At 36.0% G+C, this 19245-nt stretch overlaps 1 protein-coding gene across 1 annotated transcript in view; it reads right to left on the bottom strand.

Annotated features, from left to right (window-relative positions):
- POF1B (POF1B actin binding protein) overlaps nt 1-19245 on the bottom strand; it is a 116095-nt gene that overhangs the window by 46741 nt on the left and 50109 nt on the right. The window contains exon 6 of the mRNA XM_081792409.1: nt 12344-12474. Within this exon, the coding sequence (XP_081648535.1) occupies nt 12344-12474 (131 nt within the window). The remainder of the gene's footprint in view (nt 1-12343; nt 12475-19245) is intronic.

The raw sequence follows: 19245 nt of genomic DNA, 5'->3' as shown, positions 1-19245 counted from the left end.
AAGATTTTTATCTTCATGAGGTCCCAGTAGTTCATTTTTGCTTTTAATTCCTTTGCTGTTAGATATGTGTCAAGTATGAAATTTCTGCTGCTGAGGTCAGAGAGGGTTTCCTTTTCAGTGAAGAAGCTTTTATCTTGATGAAGTCGCAATAGTTCATTTTTGCTTTTAATTCCCTTGCCTTTGGAGATATGTCAAGTAAGAAATTGCTGCAGCTGAGGTCAGAGAGGTTTTTTCCTGCTTTCTCCTCTAGGGTTTTGATGGTTTCCTGTCTCACATTCAGGTCCTTTATCCACTTTGAGTTTATTTTTGTGAATGGTGTGAGAAAGTGGTCTAGTTTCAACCTTCTGCATGTTGCTGTCCAGTTCTCCAGCACCATTTGTTAAAGAGACCGTCTTTTTTCCATTGGATGTTCTTTCCTTCTTTGTCAAAGATTAGTTGGCCATACGTTTGTGGGTCTAATTCTGGAGTTTCTATTCTATTCCATTGGTCTATGTGTCTGTTTTTGTGCCAATACCATGTTGTCTTCATGATTACAGATTTGTAGTAGAGGCTAAAGTCTGGGATTGTGATGCCTCCTGCTTTGGTCTTCTTCAAAATTACTTTGGCTATTTGGGATCTTTTGTGGTTCCACACAAATTTTAGGATTGCTTGTTCTAGCTTAGAGAAGAATGCTGGTGCAATTTTGATTGGGATTGCATTGAATGTGTAGATTGCTTTGGGTAGTAATGACATTTTAACAATACTTATTCTTCCAATCCATGAGCACGGAATGTTTTTCCATTTCTTTATGTCTTCTACAATTTCCTTCATAAGCTTTCTATAGTTTTCAGCATACAGATCTTTTACATTTTTGGTTAGGTTTATTCATAGGTATTTTATGCTTCTTGGTGCAATTGTGAATGGGATCAGTTTCTTTATTTGTCTTTCTGTTGCTTCGTTATTAGTGTATAAGACTGCAACTGATTTCTGTACATTGATTTTATATCCTATGACTTTGCTGAATTCATTTATCAGTTCTAGTAGACTTTTGGTGGAGTTTATTGGGTTTTCCATGTATAATATCCTGTCATCTGTAAAAAGAGAGAGCTTGACATCATCCTTGCCAATTTTCATGCTTTGATTTCCTTTCGTTGTCTGATTGCTGATGCTAGGACTTCCAACACTATGTTAAACAACAGCGGTGAAAGTGGACATCCCTGTCATGTTCCTGATCTCAGGGGGAAAGCTCTCAGTTTTTCCCCATTGAGGATGAAGTTAGCTGTGGGCTTTTCATAAATGGCTTCTATGATGTTTAAGTATGTTCCTTCTATCCTGACGTTCTCAAGGGTTTTTATTAAGAAGGGATGCTGAATTTTGTCAAATGCTTTTTCTGCATTGATAGACAGGATCATGTGGTTCTTATCTTTTCTTTGATTAATGTGATGTATCACATTGATTAATTTGCGAATCAATGCGAAAATCAATGCGAATCAATGCGAACCAGCCCTGCAGCACTGGAATAAATCCCACCTGATCGTGGTGTATAATTCTTTTTATATGCTGTTGAATTCGATTTGCTAGTATCTTATTGAGAATTTTTGCATCCATGTTCATCAGGGATATTGGCCTATAGTTCTCTTTTTGCTGGGTCTCTGTCTAGTTTAGGAATCAAAGTAATGCTGGCTTCATAGAATGAGTCTCAAAGTTTTCCTTCCCTTTCTATTGTTTGGAACAGCTTCAGAAAGATAGGTATTAACTCTGCTTTAAATGTCTGGTAGAATTCCCCAGGGAAGCTACCTGGACTGGACTCCTATTTGTTGGGAGATTTTTGATAACTTATTCAACTTCTTCACTGGTTATGGGTATGTTCAAGTTTTCTATTTTTTCCTTTTGGAGTTTGGAAAGTGTGTGGGTGCTTAGGAATTTGTCCATTTTTTCCAGGTTGTCCACTTTGTTGGCATGTAATTTTTCATAGTATTCCCTGATAATTGCTTGTATTTCTGAGGTATTGGTTGTCATAATTCCATTTTCATTCATGATTTTGCCTATGTGGGTCATCTCACTTTTCTTTTTGAGAAGACTGGCTAGAGGTTTATTAATTTTGTTTATTTTTTCAAAAAACCAAGTCTTGGTTTCATTGATCTGCTCTACAGTTTTTTTTTTAGATTTGTATTGTTTGTTTCTGCTCTGACGTTTGTTATTTCTCTTCTTCTGCTGGGTTTGGGGTGTATTTGCTGTTCTGCCTGTATTTCCTTTAGATGTGCTGTTAGGTTTTGTATTTGGGATTTTTCTTGTTTCTTGAGCTAGGCCTGCGTTGCAATTTATTTTTCTCTCAGGACTGCCTTTGCTGCATCCCAAAGCATTTACATTGTTGTATTTTCATTTTCATTTGTTTCCATATATTTCTTAATTTCTTCTCTAATTGCATGGTTGATCCATTCCTTCTTTAGTAGGGTGTTCTTTAACCTCTATGCTTTTGGAGGTTTTCCAGACTTTTTCCTGTGGTTGATTTCAAGCTTCATAGCATTGTGGTCTGAAAATGTGCATGGTATGATCTCAACTCTTGTATACTTACGAAGGGCTGTTTTGTGACCCAGTATGTGATCTATCTTGGAGAATGTTCCATGTGCACTCGAGAAGAAAGTATATTCTGTTGCTTTGGGATGCAGAGTTCTAAATATATCTGTCAAGTCCATCTGATCCAGTGTATCATTCAGGGCCCTTGTTTCTTTATTGATCCTGTGTCTAGATGATCTATCCAATGTTGTATGTGGAGTATTGAAGTCACCTGCAATTACCACATTCTTACCAATAAGGTTGTTTATGTTTGTGAGTAATTGTTTTATATATTTGGGGGCTCCCATATTTGGCGCATCAACATTTATAATTGTTAGGTCTTCCTGATGGATAGACCCCATAATTATTATATAATGCCCTTCTTCATCTCTTGTTACAGCCTTTAATTTAAAGTCTAGTTTGTCTGATATAAATATGGCTACTCCAGCTTTCTTTTGACTTCCAGTAGCATGATAGATAGTTCTCCATCCCCTCACTTTCAATCTGAAGGTGTCTTCAGGTCTAAAATGAGTGTCTTGTAGACAGCAAATAGATGGGTCTTGTTTTTTTTTATCCATTCTGATACCCTATGTCTTTTGGTTGGCACATTTAGTCCATTTACATTCAGTGTTATTATGGAAAGATATGGGTTTAGAGTCACTGTGATGTCTGTAGCTTTCATGCTTGTAGTGATGTCTCTGGCACTTTGTTGTCCATACAACATTTTACTCACAGAATCTCCCTTAGGATCTCTTTTACGGCTGGTTTAGTGGTGATGAATTCCTTCAGTTTTTGTTTGTTTGGCAAGACCTTTATCTCTCCTTCTATTCTGAATTACAGACTTTCTGGATAAGGGATTCTCAGCTGCATATTTATTCTGTTCAGCACATTGAAGATTTCCTGCCATACCTTTCTGGACCGCCAAGTTTCATTAGATAGGTCTCCCACTACTTTTATGGGTCTCCCTTTATATGTTAGAGCCTGTTTATCCCTAGCTGCTTTCAGAATTTTCTCTTTATCCTTTTATTTTGCCAGCTTCACTATGATATGTCATGCAGAAGATCAATTCAAGTTATATCTGAAGGGAGTTCTCTGTGCCTCTTGGATTTCAATGCCTGTTTCCCCAGATCAGGGAAGTTCTCAGCTATAATTTGTTCAAGTACACCTTCAGCCCCTTTCTCTCTCTCTTCCCATTCTGGAATCTCTATTATACATATATTGTTACGTTTGATTGCATCACTTAGTTCTCTAATTCTCCCCTCATACTCCTGGATTTTTTTTATCTCTCTTTTTCTCAGCTTTGTCTTTGTCCACAATTTTATCTTCTAATTCACCTATTCTCTCCTCTGCCTCTTCAATCCGTGCTATGGCTGCCTCCATTTTATTTTGCACCTCATTTATAGCATTTTTTACCTTCTCTTGGCTGTTTCTTATTCCCTTGTTCTCTGTGGTAATAGATTCTCTGCAGTCCTGTATACTTTTCTCAAGCCCAGCGATTAATTTTATGAATATTATTCTAACTCAATGGTCCATTATATTGCTTAAATCGTTTTTGATGAATTCATTAGCTGTCTTTACTTCCTGGAGTTTCTTTTGAGGAGAGTTCTTCAGTTTCATCATTTTGGGTAGTCCCTGGAGTGGTGCAGAACTGTAGGGCACGTCCCCTGTGTTGTCTGGAGTAACTTGTGTTGGTGGGAGGGGCCACAGTCAGACCCGATGTCTGTCCCCAGCCCACAGCTGGGGCCACAGTCAGACTGGTGTGCACCTTATCTTCCCCCCCTCCCAGGGTCAGGACCCACTGTGGAGTGGTGTGGCCCCTATCTGGGCTACTTGCATACTGCCAGGCTTGTGGTGCTACTTTGATGGTATTTGCACTATTAGCCGGGGTGTATCCGCAAGGTACACAGGGGTGGGAGGTGCAGGCTTAGCTCACTTTGCCTTCAGTGGTCCCCTCGGGAGGAGCACTGCACCACCAGGAGTGAGGCAGGCCCATCGGAGGGATGGATCCACAGAAGCACAGTTATGGGTGTGTGTGTGGTGCAAGCAAGTTCGGTGACGGGAACTGGTTCCCTTTGGTATTTTGGCTGAGGGATGGGAGAGGGAGATGGCACTGGCCATCGCCTTTGTTCCCCACTGAGCTGAGGTCTGTCTTCCGGGGCTCAACAACTCTCCCTCCCGGTGTCTTCTCTGCCTCCTGCTCTCTGAGCAGAGCTGCTGATTTTTAACATTCCAGATGTTAAGTCCCGCTGGTTGTCAGAACTCATGCAGTGAGGCCCCTCTGATTTTGCAAATCAGAGTCAGTGGCTCTGTCCTGCCAGGCGGGCTGCCCCTCCACCACCCTGGCTCCCTCCCGCCAGTATGTGTAGTGCGTATTGCCCCTCTGCCCTTCCTACTCCCTTCTGTGGGCCTCTTGTCTATGCTTGCCTCTGGAGAGTCCATTCTGCTAGTCTTCTGGTGGTTTTCTGGGTTATTTAGGTAGATGTGGGTGGAATCTAAGTGATCTGCAGGACGCTGTGAGCCCAGCATCCTCCTATGCCTCCATCTTCTCCTTCTTCCTGGACTCTTGTTTTTTTGGCAGATTTTTGATTACTGATTCAATTTCCTTACTGGTTATGGGTCTGTTCAAATTTTCTATTTCTTCCTGTTTCAGTTTTGGTAGTGTGTATGTTTCTAGTAATTTGTCCATTTCTTACAGATTACTCATTTTATTGGCATATAATTGCTCATAATATTCTCTTATTATTGTTGTTATTTCTGTTGTGTTGGTCGTGATCTCTCGTCTTTCATTCTTGATTTTATTTATTTGGGTCCTTTCCTTTTCCTTTTTGATCTTACTGGCTAGTGGTTGATCAATTTAGTGAATTCTTTCAAAAAACCAACTTCTGGTTTCATTTATCTGTTCTACTATTTTTTTTTCTTTTGGTTTCAATAGCATTAATTTCTGCTCTAATGTTTATTATTTCCTGTCTTCTGTTGTTTTGGGGTTTTATTTGCTGTTCTTTTTCTAGCTCCTTAAGGCGTAAGGTTAGGTTGTGTATCTGAGATCCTTTTTCTTTCTTTAGGAAGGCCTGGATTGTTATATACTCCTTATGCCCACATATGCTGTGTCCCAGAGGTTTTGGGTTGTTGTGTTATCATTTTCCTTGATTTCCATATACTTTTAAATTTCCTCTTTAACTGCTTTGTTAGTCCATTCATTCTTTAGTAGGATGTTCTTCAGTCTCCAAGTATTTGTTACCTTTCCCAAATTTTTCTTGTGGTTGATTTCAAGTTTCATAGCATTGTGGTCTGAAAATATGCACGGTGTGATCTCGATCTTTCTTACTTCTTTAGGGCTGATTTGTGTCCCACTATATGGTCTATTCTGGAGAACGTTCCATGTGCACTGTAGAAGAATGTATATTCTGCTGCTTTAGGATGTAATGTTCTGAATATATCTGTGAAGTCCATCTGGTCCAGTGTGTCATTCAAAGATGCTTCCTTGTTGATTTTTTGATTAGATGATCTGTCTATTGCTGTGAGTGGGGTGTTGAAGTCTCCAATATTATGGTATTACTATCAATGAATTTCTTTATGTTTGTGATTAATTGATTTATATATTTGGGTGTTTTCACATTTGGCACATAAATGTTTACAATTGTTAGGTCTTCTTGATCTATAGACCCCTTGATTATGATATAATGCCCTTCTGCATCTCTGGATACAGTTCTTCATTTTAAAGTCTAGATTGTCTGATATAATTATGGCTACTCTGGCTTTCTTTTGTTGACCATTAGCATGATAGATGGTTCTCCATCCCCTTATTTTCAATCCGAAGGTGTCTTTAGGCCTAAAGTGGGTCTCTTGTAAACAGCAAATAGATGGATCTTGTTTTCTTATTCATTCTGTTACCCTATGTCTTTTGCTTGGAGCATTGAGTCCATTGACATTTAAAGTGAGCACTGAAAGATATGATTTTATTGCCTTTATGATGCTTGTAGAGTTGGAGTTTCTGGTCTGTTCTCTGGTCTTTTCTAATCTTTGTTGCTTTTGGTATTTATTTATTTTTATATGTATATTTTCATCTATTCTCCCCTCAGAAAGTCCCCCTTAAAATTTCTTGCAGGGCTGGTTTAGTGGTACAAACTCCTTTAATTTTTGTTTGTATGGGAAACTTTTTATCTCTCCTATTTTGAATGACAGCCTTTCTGGATAAAGAATTCTTGGCTGTATATTTTTCTGATTCAGCACACTGAATATATCCTGCCACTCCTTTCTGGCCTGCCAGGTTTCTATGGATGGGTCTGCTGCAAACCTGATCTGTCTTCCCTTGTATGTTAGGGACTTTTTTTCCCTTGCTGCTTTCATGATTCCTTCCTTGCCTGAGTCTTTTGTGAATTTGACTATGATATGCCTTGTTGATGGTCGGTTTTTGTTGAATCTAATGGGGGTCCTCTGTGCTTCCTGGAGACATCACACTTCTGGACTTCAAGTTATATTACAAAGCTGTAGTCATCAAGGCAGTATGGTACTGGCACAAAAACAGACTCATAGTTAAACCCAGAAATGAACTCACAACTATAAGGTCAGTTAATCTTCAACAATCAGAAAAAAATATCTAATGGGAAAAAGAATGTTTCTTCAACAAGTGTGTTGGAAAAACTGGATAGCAACATGCAAAAGAATGAAAGTGGACCACTTTCTTAAACCAAATACAGAAGTAAGTTCAAAATAGATTAAAGACATAAGTGTGAGGCCTGAAACCATAAAAATCATAGAAGAGAATACAGGCAGTAACCTCTTTGATACTGCCTTAGCAACTTCTTTCTAGATGTTTCCTGAGGCAAGGGAAACAAAAATAAAATTAAACTATTGGAACTTCATCAAAATAAAAAGCATCTGCACAGTGAAGGAAACAATCAACCAAAGAAGGCAACCTACTGAATTGGAGAAGATATTTGAAAATTATATATCTGATAAAGGTTTAGTATATAAAGAATTATATAAAGAACTTATAAAATTCGACACCCTAAAATTGAATAATCTAATTAAAATGGGCAGAAGACATGAATAGATATTTTTCCAAGAAGACAGAGTTGGACAACAGGCACATGAAAAGATGCTCAGCATCAGGGATCATCAGGGAAATAGAAATCAAAACTAAAATGAGATATTATCTTTTTCCTGTCAGAATGGCTAAAATCAACAACACAAGAAACAACAGGTGTTGGAAAAGATGTGGAGAAAAAGGAACCCTCTTGAACTATTGGTGGGAATGCAAACTGGTGCAGCCCCTCTGGAAAACAGTATGGAGGTTCCTCAAAAAGTAAAAATAGAGCTACCCTAGGATCCAGCAATTGCATGACTAGGTATTTACCCAAAGAATACAAAATTACTAATTCAAAGGGATATATGTACTCTGATGTTTGTAGCAGCATTATCTACAAACACCAAACTATGGGAACAGCCCAAATTTCCATCCACTGATGAATAGATAAAGAAGAGGTGGTACACACACACACACACACACACACACACACACAAAATGGAATATTACTCAGCCATAAAAAAGAATTAAATCTTGCCATTTGCAATGACATTGGTGGAGCCAGGGAGTATTATGCAAAGGGAAATAAGTCTGTCAGAAAAAGACAAATACCATATGCTTTCACTTATATGTGGAATTTAAGAAACAAAACAAGTGAGCAAAAGGGGAGAAAAAGAGAGGTAGAGGCAAATGAAAAAACAGACTCTTAATTACAGAGAACAAACTGATGGTTACCAGAGTGGAAGTGAGGGAGGGATGGGTTAAATAGGTGATAGGGATTAAGGAGTCGACTTGTGATGAGCACCACTGTTGTACGGTAGTGTTGGATCACTATAGTGTGCACCTAAAACTAATATTACACTGTATGTTAACTAACTGGAATTAAAAATATATATCCTTTAAAAAATTTTTTTAAATATTTAAAAAAAAATCATGGCACTTACTATATGCTATCTCACCTCCTAGAAAGGACGGAATATATTAAGGAAAAACAAAAAAAGGAAAGAAAGGTGGAAATGGGGGAAGTAATAAAAGAAACTCACAAACTTCTGACAGTCTTAAGCACCAAAATTTTATGAGGCCCTCTCCAAATGGAGTTTTTACTAATGTGGAGACACTACCTTTCTATTTCGTTTGTGTGTGTCGTATTTTAGGTACTCTAGGAATTAAGTCCAAGGCTTTATATTGCTTAATAACACATTTAAGTCATCCATGTAAATTTATCAAAACTCGTCAAAGAAAGAGCTATTCTGAAGCCCTGATTACACCTTTTCTGGAATAATCATTATGAAATAATATAACTCCATTTGCTCAGTTACTTTGTCTGCTTCTAAATAGTATGAAACTAATAAATTTAGAATATATTTAACTCTCATTCTGTATCCCTTTATTGAGAAACGACATTGTCAAAGTCATGTGCTCTGAACTATTTTGGGGCAATACAAAGCACAAATATTATCTTACTTCATACAAACATAATTTTCCCAAGGCAAAATTTGAACAATGTAAAACCAGTCTAAATTATGTGAACTTTTCAAGTTCAATGAATCCAAAAAATTGATAGTTTATTCAATTTGTCTATAATATCTTTAAAAATTTGGAAATATATGCCTAGTATTGAAAGTTTAGCCATAAAAGACTCTTAAATACAGAGAACAAACTGAGGGTTGCTGGAGTTGAAGTTGGGGGGGTGGGTTAAATGGCTGATGGGCATTAAGGAGGACACTTTTCAGGATGAGCACTGGATGTCCAATGTAAGAGATGAATCACTGGGTTCTACTCCTGTATGTTAACTAACTTGAATTTAAATTAAAAAAAAATATTATAGCCATCAAAAACAAAGATAAAGTTTAAAAAAATTGCTTAAGGAGAAAGGGTTCTCAGATTATGGGTTCTAGTCCCAGGTTGTTCCACTTTTGTGGCCTTAGGTAAATGGTTCTCAAACTTGATCATGTGTCAGAATCCTCTGGAGGGTTTGTTGCTGACCTGTACCCCCTGAGTTTCTGAGTCTGTAGGTTTATTTTCAAGTTCTTACATGATGCTGATGTTGTTTGTAAGTGTACATCTTAAATCATTTATTGCTTATAACAAATCTAGAAGTATTGTTATTATAATTCCTATTTTATAGATGAAGAAACTGAGGTACAGAGAAGTTAAGCAAGTTGCCTGACATTACACATCAAGTATGTAACTAAAGCTGAAACATAAACCAAGGATATGAACTCTGAATATAGAATCAGGGTACTTAAGACTAAGTCTCTATATACTCTTATTTATTTATTTATTTATTTATTTATTTATTTATTTTTGAGAGAGACAGAGAGTACAAGCGGGGGAGAGGCAGAGAAAAAGACTGAGAGAGAGAGAGAGAGAGAGAGAGAGAGAAAGAGAGACAGAGAGAGAATCCCAAGCAGAGAGAGAGAGAGAGAGAGAGGGAGAGAATCCTAAGCAGGTTCCACACTACTGTCAGTGCAGAGCCTGACCTGGGGCTCAAACACACGAACCGTGAGATCATGATTTGAGCTGAACTCAAGAGTCAGATGTTCAACCTAATGAGCCACCCAGGCACCCCTCTATATACTCTTGATTACACAATGCAATACTTTGATAGAAATATTCACAGGGAATAATTAATTCACAGAAGAGGAACACTTAGACCAAGCTAAATATCTAAGGGATGCTTTGCAGAAAAGCTGAATCACAATTTATAGGTAAAAATAGTTCTCAGAAATGTTGAATCCATCTCAAGCACTTAGTAGCTGTTGTGACCTTGATAACTTACTCTCTTTGGGTCTCTATTTGAAACTTTATAGTGTTACTGTGCAAATAAGACAATACAGGAAAAGCACTTAGCACAGTGTCTCTGGCACATAGTGGACACTCAATAAATAATCGACTACTCAGAGAGAGGGGGAAGATTTTAAGCTAGTGACCTTATGCACATGGATACTTGTGTGTAATAGTTGTTTGGGTAATGGGAGAAAGTGTTGATTAGTATAAAATAATAGAAGATGGAAATCATGCATTTATAATAACATCAATTCAAATAAATGCTTGTGCTTTCCTCTAACAGTGCTTAACTGCATGGATGTAGCAGTAAAGAAGGCATTCATTGTAGTTTTGATTTGCCTTTCCTTTATGATCAGTGATGTTGAGCATCTTTTCATTTGTCTGTTGGCGATCTGTATGTTTCTTTGGGAAAATGTCTGTTCATGTCTTCTGCCCACTTTGAATTGGATTATATGTTTTTTGGGTGTTGAGATTTATAAGTTAACTATAGAGAACAAACTTATAGTTACCAGAAGGGAAGTGGTGGGGGATGTGTTAAATATGTGATGGGGATTAAGGAGGGCACTTGTGATGAGCACCAGGTGATATATGGAAGTGTTAAATTACTATATTGCATACCTGAAACTAATATTACACTATATGTTAACTAACGGGAATTTAAAAACTTAAATAAAAAAAATAAAGCATTCATATATTCGCCAAATGTTTATTGAGCACCACACTAAACTAGTCACCATGCTAAACACTAAGGAAATCAGGGTAAATAAAATAGCCCCCATAGAGTCCTCTGAATTCTAGGGGTAGTGCATGTTAGGTATTATAAAGAGGAGATGGTGGTAAAAAGAAACAATATATAAAGAGAGATAGACTACTCCAGAGATGGGATTTTGCTAAGTGGGAGGGACAATAAGATAAGGAGGTAAAGCAATTGAGAATAGTAACAGAATGGTTGCAGTTACAAATATTGAAGCAAGAAGTTAGAGAGGATGGAGCTAAAAATGGAGAGAAAGGGATGTAATAAGTGGAGAGGAAAAAAGATGGATAAGAGATTAAAGATCTCTAAGAGGCAGAAGAATCCAGTTAGTGAAGTTTGAACTAGAAAAAAAATTATACCAACACTCCTTTATCCTACATATTTTTCTGAATTTGTGAAGCTTTCCTAGACTTTGATAGTTGACCATATATATGAAGTCACTATGTAGAAGGGGTATAGCTTGTGGAATTCATTTAATGACATAATATTCTCTCGTCTGTACATGAATAGTTGATAAATTCCTTATGTGTATATATTTAAATACATACAATTATTATTTAGTATATAGTATACATATTTGTATTTATATTAATTTATAGGTATATAAGTTATGTTTGATATATTATATGTAATATACATATATTAAATTATGGCCTTGTACATTGAGTGCATAACAATGGAAGATAAACAGTGATGTATTGACAGTGGGATTGTATCTTCCATCATCAATGTAATATCTTACAATGGGCTTGTATCTTACATCATCAATGTAATATCTTAAAACAAGTCACAGTATGCCATGAATTTTTTTAGCTCCTTGTCCAAGAGTTCACATTTGCCATCAAAGTATGTTATAAAAGAAAGTTCACAGAATTCTTTACTGATCTTAAAAGGACTGGTGTGATCTCTTTTGATGATTTTCATAAAGTATGTTAACTCTTAAGACATGTGTTCAGATATGCTCATTAGTTACCCTGTTTCTCCATTAAGAGTACAAGGGTTTTGGGGAACCTGGCTGGTTCAGTCAGTGGAGCATGCAACTCTTGATCTTGAGGTTGTGAGTTTGAGCCCCATTTTGGGTGTAGAGATTACTTAAAAATAAAGTCTTTAAAAAAAAAGTTCTAGAGTTTCACTGTGAGCTCCAAAGTGCTCTAAACAATAAAGCACATTAAAAATACCAAAGTATCATAGAATGTTTGATAGCTACAACATTGAGGCAAATGATATATTTACAGTACCTTCCTCCAATTCTCTGCAAATGTTCTAATAAGCAGTGATATAGATCTGTATTTTTACGGCTTAGATCAGCAAGTAACTCTCCAAAATATTTGGGGTCCAATTTTGCAGGGCAATCATCTTCAGTTATCACCTGATGAAAACATCAACCACAATTATAAACAACATTAAGTATTTCTAAATTGATAGATGTTTTGATGTCAAATGAAAAAAGTTACATAACCTATTAATACAAGTCACTCATTACAAAGTCATCACATGAATCAACTCACTAAATTTCCTTTGCGTCTAAGGTATACATTTTTCAATATGGGAGGAATTTAAAGGAAAAGCAACATTGCAATAGTATTTTCAATTTTATACCACTAATCTAAGTGACCTAATGAACGCAAAACTTGAATAATTTATATAAAAATTCTTGAATATATATGTTTGCATAAAACTAGTAAATCAAAATCTCTAAATTTCCCATTATCATTGCATGGCTTACTCTTCTATTCCCTATTGGAAAAGAACATATGAATTATTTGAATTATATTGACATAGAAGAATGACTTTCATTTGGACTTGCATCTTCTCAATGAAAGGCAGCTTAATTTATTAGCATACCTTGAAGATAGATTAAATTAACCTCGATTCAATGTTTTATGTATTTTTTCTTATATTCCCTCCACTTATTGTTTGCACTAAATATCTAGTCAACTGACATGGGAAAGAGTAGCTAAGGGCCAAATGTAGAAAATTCATAGATCTCAAAGACATTTGAGATCCTAAACACAAATTATGATGAATAGTGCCCAAAATAAAACCTATTCTGTTGGCCTCATATGATTTGTTATCAATCTTTTCAATAATGTTGACCGCCTTGCCACCCACCTCCAAAATAGCACTATGGGGAGGTTAATAACTTAGGTTGCATTCCATACTACCTTTGATATTGCATGTGGGACCAAAGGTGTCCTATAAATACATTTATTCCTGAGTATATATAGGACAAATGGACTCCAAATTTGACCACTGATACTTCCTTTTCAACCTGTCTTCTGAATACAGACCCTAAAAATATCATGCATGCTAAGGCAAATGGAAGATTTGCAAAGTAAGATTGCAAACTAAGCAAAATGGACTTTCATAGCCATGTCTGTGTTATGCTAAACCATTTGTAATATACAGATAAGTACAAAAAGCCATATTCAAAATACAGTATAGTATCATCACATCTCATTAAGATATATATTTTTCACACTTTTGAAAGTCTTAATGAATACACCACAATGTTATCTTGTCCATTTACCCTTTGAAGTTGCTCCCAGAGAAGTAATGATTGCCTCTGAAAGAGGGTAAAGTCTCCTATGTGAAGGCATGAATAGATAAACTGGCAAAGTCAATATCATCACATAATATGTATAAATGTCATAGAATTACTAAGTTGTGTATATTCAATATAAAAACTTCAAATGCTAACATGAATATAGTAACATTATCTATTTCCCAACATTTTCTCTGTTCTAACCATAGTAGATTTCACTGTCCTGGGCACACATCATGTTATTCCTGTCTCTAGTCTTTAGTCACATTTTTTGCTCTTGGAAAACTCTCTCTCCTTCTGGCTGTGTATCCAAATCTTACCCATACTTTGAACTCCATCTCAAGATTTAATATCACCATTAAAACTGAAAATATGCCAGCCAACAAGCTAATTCAATTTAGCTTTTTGTGCTCAATTATCTTGAATCATTTTCATATTATTTTACATATGTAAATCTTGTTCTCTCAGCATTCTCTCCCTACCCAAAAGAAATAAACTTAAGAATAATGAATGAGTCATACTTTTTGATATATCCCATATTATCTAGCACAATACTGGTTGAACACTGTATAGTTAGTTGCTTAGTAAGTCTTTGTTGAGTTGAAATAAGTCATGTATCTACCTGGTTAGAAGTGATCCCAAATGCTAGTTGATTCTGGAAAGATTTTTTTACACGTTTCTCTCTTAAAGAAGCTAACCAAGAATGGTTAGAATAAAAAAGAGCATAGATAGCACTTCCTCAAGGATATCGTGGTTATCCCTTACACTTTCTTCCTAAGTTTATGTAAGTCTGATTGTAGCAACTAAACTGAACTCCTTGCAGAGTTGGAGACTGGCATTTGAGTCTTACCTATATTTCTAGATCTTGGCAGTCGGGTCCTTAGTGGTAGGCCCCTCTCAGGAAATGAAGATCAAAATGAAGCAAGGCTTTATTCAGAATAATCAAAAGAATGCTTTTGATTTCATGTTTTTCTCATGCATTACTCCCTTATCAACCATCTATATATTTACCAAACTCGGAGTGGCTTAAAAACATGTTTTCCAAGGGGTACCTGGGTAGCTCAGTCAGCTAAGCGTCCGACTTCAGCCCAGGTCATGATCTCACAGTTCGTGGGTTTGAGCCCTGCGTTAGGCTCTGTGCTGACAGCTCGGAGACTGAAGCCTGCTTCAGATTGTGTCTCCCTCTCTCTCTCTGCCCCTCCCTAGCTCATGCTCCCTCTCTCTGTGTGTCAAAAATAAATAAGCTTTAAAAAATAATAAAAAACATGATTTCCAATATGATTTTAACATTCAAGGATAACTGGATAAGGGAAAATCTAGCTGTTATGTTAGTGTCATTCTACTGACCTTCAAGTTGTTTCATTGCTGTAATTGGTCAGGTATATAACCTCTTCCTGCCTCACCACTCTATGTGTGTCCCTTCCAAACCTGTAACTTTCCCAAGTAAAAGATGACATTTCTTTAGCCAATAATATTCAAGTGCTGAGCTCCCATTAGAATCTCCAAGCAACTATTTCATGTTTAGTATTTTGCATATTTTTTCTTTTAGCTTCTTATAATCCCCTCATAATGCTGTGAAAATCATTTTATTTCCTTTTAGTGTGATTCATTTGACAGAGTAATTTCATGGTTCCAAACTGTCTTAAAATATTTCTTTCTTTCTTATTTTTGCACAAATATTTTGTCATTGCACTTCACACTAGCACACCTTTTAAGTACATAATTCTTTCCCCACATGAATATTTAGTGCCATTACTAAAACTTTTGATCATGTGATTTCTATGTGGTGGATTTAGGCACCCAAATAAAGAATAACAGAGTCCAGTCGGTTAAATATCTGGCTCTTGGTTTTAGCTCAGGTCATGATCTTGTGGTTAGTGGGACCAAGCTCCACATCAGACTCCACACTGACAGCACGAAGCATGCTTGGAATTCTCTCTCACTCTCTGCCCCTCCCCCATGTTTTCACTCTCTCTATTTCTCTCTCAAAATAAATGAATAAATTTAAAAAAATCACAGAGTCTAGGATAAGGAATGATTTACATCAACATTGTATCTGTGTCCATAGTTATAAAGAGGTGCTAAAAGTTACAAAAGGAAAGTGATTTTATTTTGGGAAATGATAATAATAACTAGTATTTATTTAGTCCTTACTATGTGCCAGACAATGTTATGAACTCTACATAAATATTAAATAAGGTAATGCTTTCTCGTAACCACTAGAAAAATTGCCTCCCCAGATGACCTTTTGTATTTGTCTTCTCAGCTACTTTTGAATTCCACTGTCTCTACTTGCGCTATTTTGGAGTTTAGTTGGGCTACAACTTGAAACAGTAAGAGTTTAGGGCACCTTGGTGGCTCAATCAGTTAAGCGTCCGACTTTGGCTCAGGTCATGATCTTATGGTTCGAGCCCTGCATCAGGCTGTGTACTGACAGCTCAGAGCCTGGAGCCTGCTTCCAATTCTGTGTCTCCCTCTCTATCTGCCCCTCTCCCAGGTGCACTCTGTCTCCCTCTCTCTCAAATATAAATAAACATTAATAAATTAAAAAAATAAACAGTAAGAGTTTGATTTTATTAGTGGAAAACTATGCAAAATACGCCTGAATTTTAGGTAATAAATTTTAATCAGCCAGTGAAAGGGTAAGAGCATTAGAATTGAAGAATGGGTTCTTCTGGCCAAAGAGATGTCAAGATGGAAAATCAAGAAGCAAAACATCACTCCTTTGTGTGTATATTTCTTCTCAGTTTTGTATCGTCTACAATTTATAACATTTGAGTAATACCCAGTAAAAAACAAAGCCAGTTGGGTTCAAAAATTTGGAGGGAGAGGACAGACAGAAGTCAGATTCTCATACACTGTTAAGTCTTTTACAGGACTGTGCTTAACAATAAGATGAAATTTCCTAACCATAAACTGTGATGTGCCAGTTACAGATATTTTCTATTACTAAATCACAGGTTGTTGGAGCTCTTTAACTTTATTGGAACTGTTTTTAGGTATGTTGTGACATATATTTTAGACTTGGCTCAAATCTATGTTCTTGTTGCTTTGAAAAAGCCAAAATAAGGAGCCTCCCAAAAAAACCATGAATGTTTGGGTCAGAATAATGGTAGTTCTAATGGATGGAGGTTTTCTCTCTGTGACCAATATTGAATTGATAGGATTGATTGGGATATAGGTGTATCCATATCTACTTTTCTGCCTGATGAATGAGAGGTATCTTAAATGTCAATCTTGGATAACAGCTTTAATTTTTCACATATAAACTGGGAAGGAATGCAAACTATGCTGAAAAAATAGTTGTTCCCAGTGACATTTCTCCAAAAATTTACAAAAATCATTAAAGATTGTTTAGCATGCATCAATCAAGTACCTTCAATCAGATCATTATTTAACTATAATAATGGCCAAGCAGTCCAACTCCTCGTTTCTGATTGCAGTTAAAAATTCTTTGTTTAGAATTGCTGCCATAAACCCAAGACAAGGCAACAATGATTAGTAGTGAAACCAGAGGCAAATCTGTGGTCATTTTTCAGAAAAATCTATAGAAAGAAATTACCTTCTAAAGGAAAACCATGGGCCTCAACTTACTCCTGCCTTAGAAGTTTTTGTCCTGGTTCCAGTCTGGGGTTTTGTTTCCTATGTGTAGTCTATGAGATTCCAGGAGTGGAATTTTCTTGCTAGCATCTACATTAGATATATTTTGATATTTAAAGATCATACTTTTGACCATATTTACAAAGTTCATTGGTAGTTATTATAAAGCCGCTGAAGATAGTAGACATGCAATAGTTATGGATTTCAGCTGAGCCATCTATATTTTCTTGTCTGGTGTCCCTCAAGCTTAATGGCACACATTTGTGAGAATGCTGCTTAGGACTAAGGATAGTTTGTGATCAAGGGATAAATCACAATCCAGCAGTACAGGGTGTTGGCTTAATTAAGTTTATTTCCACTGAGTAACTGGCCTAAGTGTATACATTTTTGGCCTATTTAGAAGGGTTGCTTAGCAGATTATAAAGTGCTTAAAACGCCATGTTATATAAAAGTGATTATACATAAAGGCCTAACCCTCTAAAAGGTCATGAACATATTAAATAGCAAGTTCTGTTGTGGTTAGACTTTATTGAGTAGTAACTTTGCTACATGATAATGGAAAATATCACTGAATAAAAGGTTTCAACATATAGATTATTATCTTGCAAAGCTCATAATGATATAGTGACATTTATAGATAAATAATGTTACTGCTTCATTAATTTTGCTTTGATTTGGAACATTTAATAGCTGTCAGACTGATTGAAGCCCTAGTTAATCCTGGGGAAATTAACCCTTATGGAATTTCATGCTTTTTAGGTAAAACATCATTTAGCTAATAAGGTAAAAAATATAATTGGTCTCTTCTTATCTTGTACCACAAGAAGAAATCATAGCAGAATACAAAGTGTCAGAATTTTAGGTTTTGAAAACCCTCACTTCTATTTTAATCTCCATAGGTACTTTAATAAAGAAAAGTTGCATTATACAGTACCTGGTACATAGAACATTTTCAATAAATGTTGACACTGAATTGAAATGTATTATACAAAAATCTCAATTCTAAACTGAAGACTTTACTCATAACAACAGTTCTGTACTTGAAATAAAGGCCTAATTTAATTTTCTATGTAACTAAACCTAGGCAGCAAAATGTTACAATGAGAAAGAATGGAAATTGGAGCCAAAAATGGAGATCCCACTTCCTAGTTGAAGGTTAAGTATATTGCTTACCTCTATGAACTTCAACTATAAAATGTAAATAATTTATTACCTATTTGATAAAGTTACTGGAGATATCACATTTTTTTGGTAAATTGTTAAGCTATCATATAAATTAGTGGTTTTATTTAACCTAAGGCAAATGGACAATTGGCTATTCAAATAGTGATAGAAGGAATGGAAGACAATTGTAAATTTTCTATAAAAATCTCAACTGCCTGAGAGTAGAAACACAGTCTTTATATCTTTATTTAATTCCACCATCTAGCGTAGTACCTGAGTATTACAGATGCTAATTAAACATTTGTTGCAAGGTAAGTAGTGAGAAAGTTGTAATAAAAGTTGTAATTGGGGCTAAATGTTAAATATAATAGATGGAAAAGCACTATATGGAAGAGGTGCTTTAACACCTTGAGTGAAACCTAATCAAAGTTGTCCTCATTCCTCATTGGGTGTGTGTGTGTGTGAATTTTGACATTATGTTATAAAATAAGATGATTTTTCCACTCCCAACCAAGTGAAAAAAGGTAGGTTGTTTGGATTGTCATGTTAGAATGAATACAGGTGATTGAATTTGTAACATTTTGTGAAAGCTTAGATTATTCTTTCTGACTAGAAAAAAATGTATAATATTTTCCTACAATACAAGTGACTATCAAGAATTCATAAAACTTTTTCTCATAATGGACACTTTTCACTAATCATGTTTCCCCTTTTCTTCCCCTATGGTTTCAAGAAAGCTCAAAGTATTTAACCCAGTTTTACTAGTGACATGGAACTCTGTGGCCTGTTTTTCTGTGTACTCTCTTTTCCTTCTGGTGTTATTACTCCATT

Source organism: Panthera onca, chromosome X (assembly GCF_046562875.1).
Source record: "Panthera onca isolate mPanOnc1 chromosome X, mPanOnc1 haplotype 2, whole genome shotgun sequence".
Taxonomy (NCBI): Eukaryota; Metazoa; Chordata; class Mammalia; order Carnivora; family Felidae; genus Panthera; species Panthera onca.
This window is presented reverse-complemented; position numbering and strand designations above follow the sequence as displayed.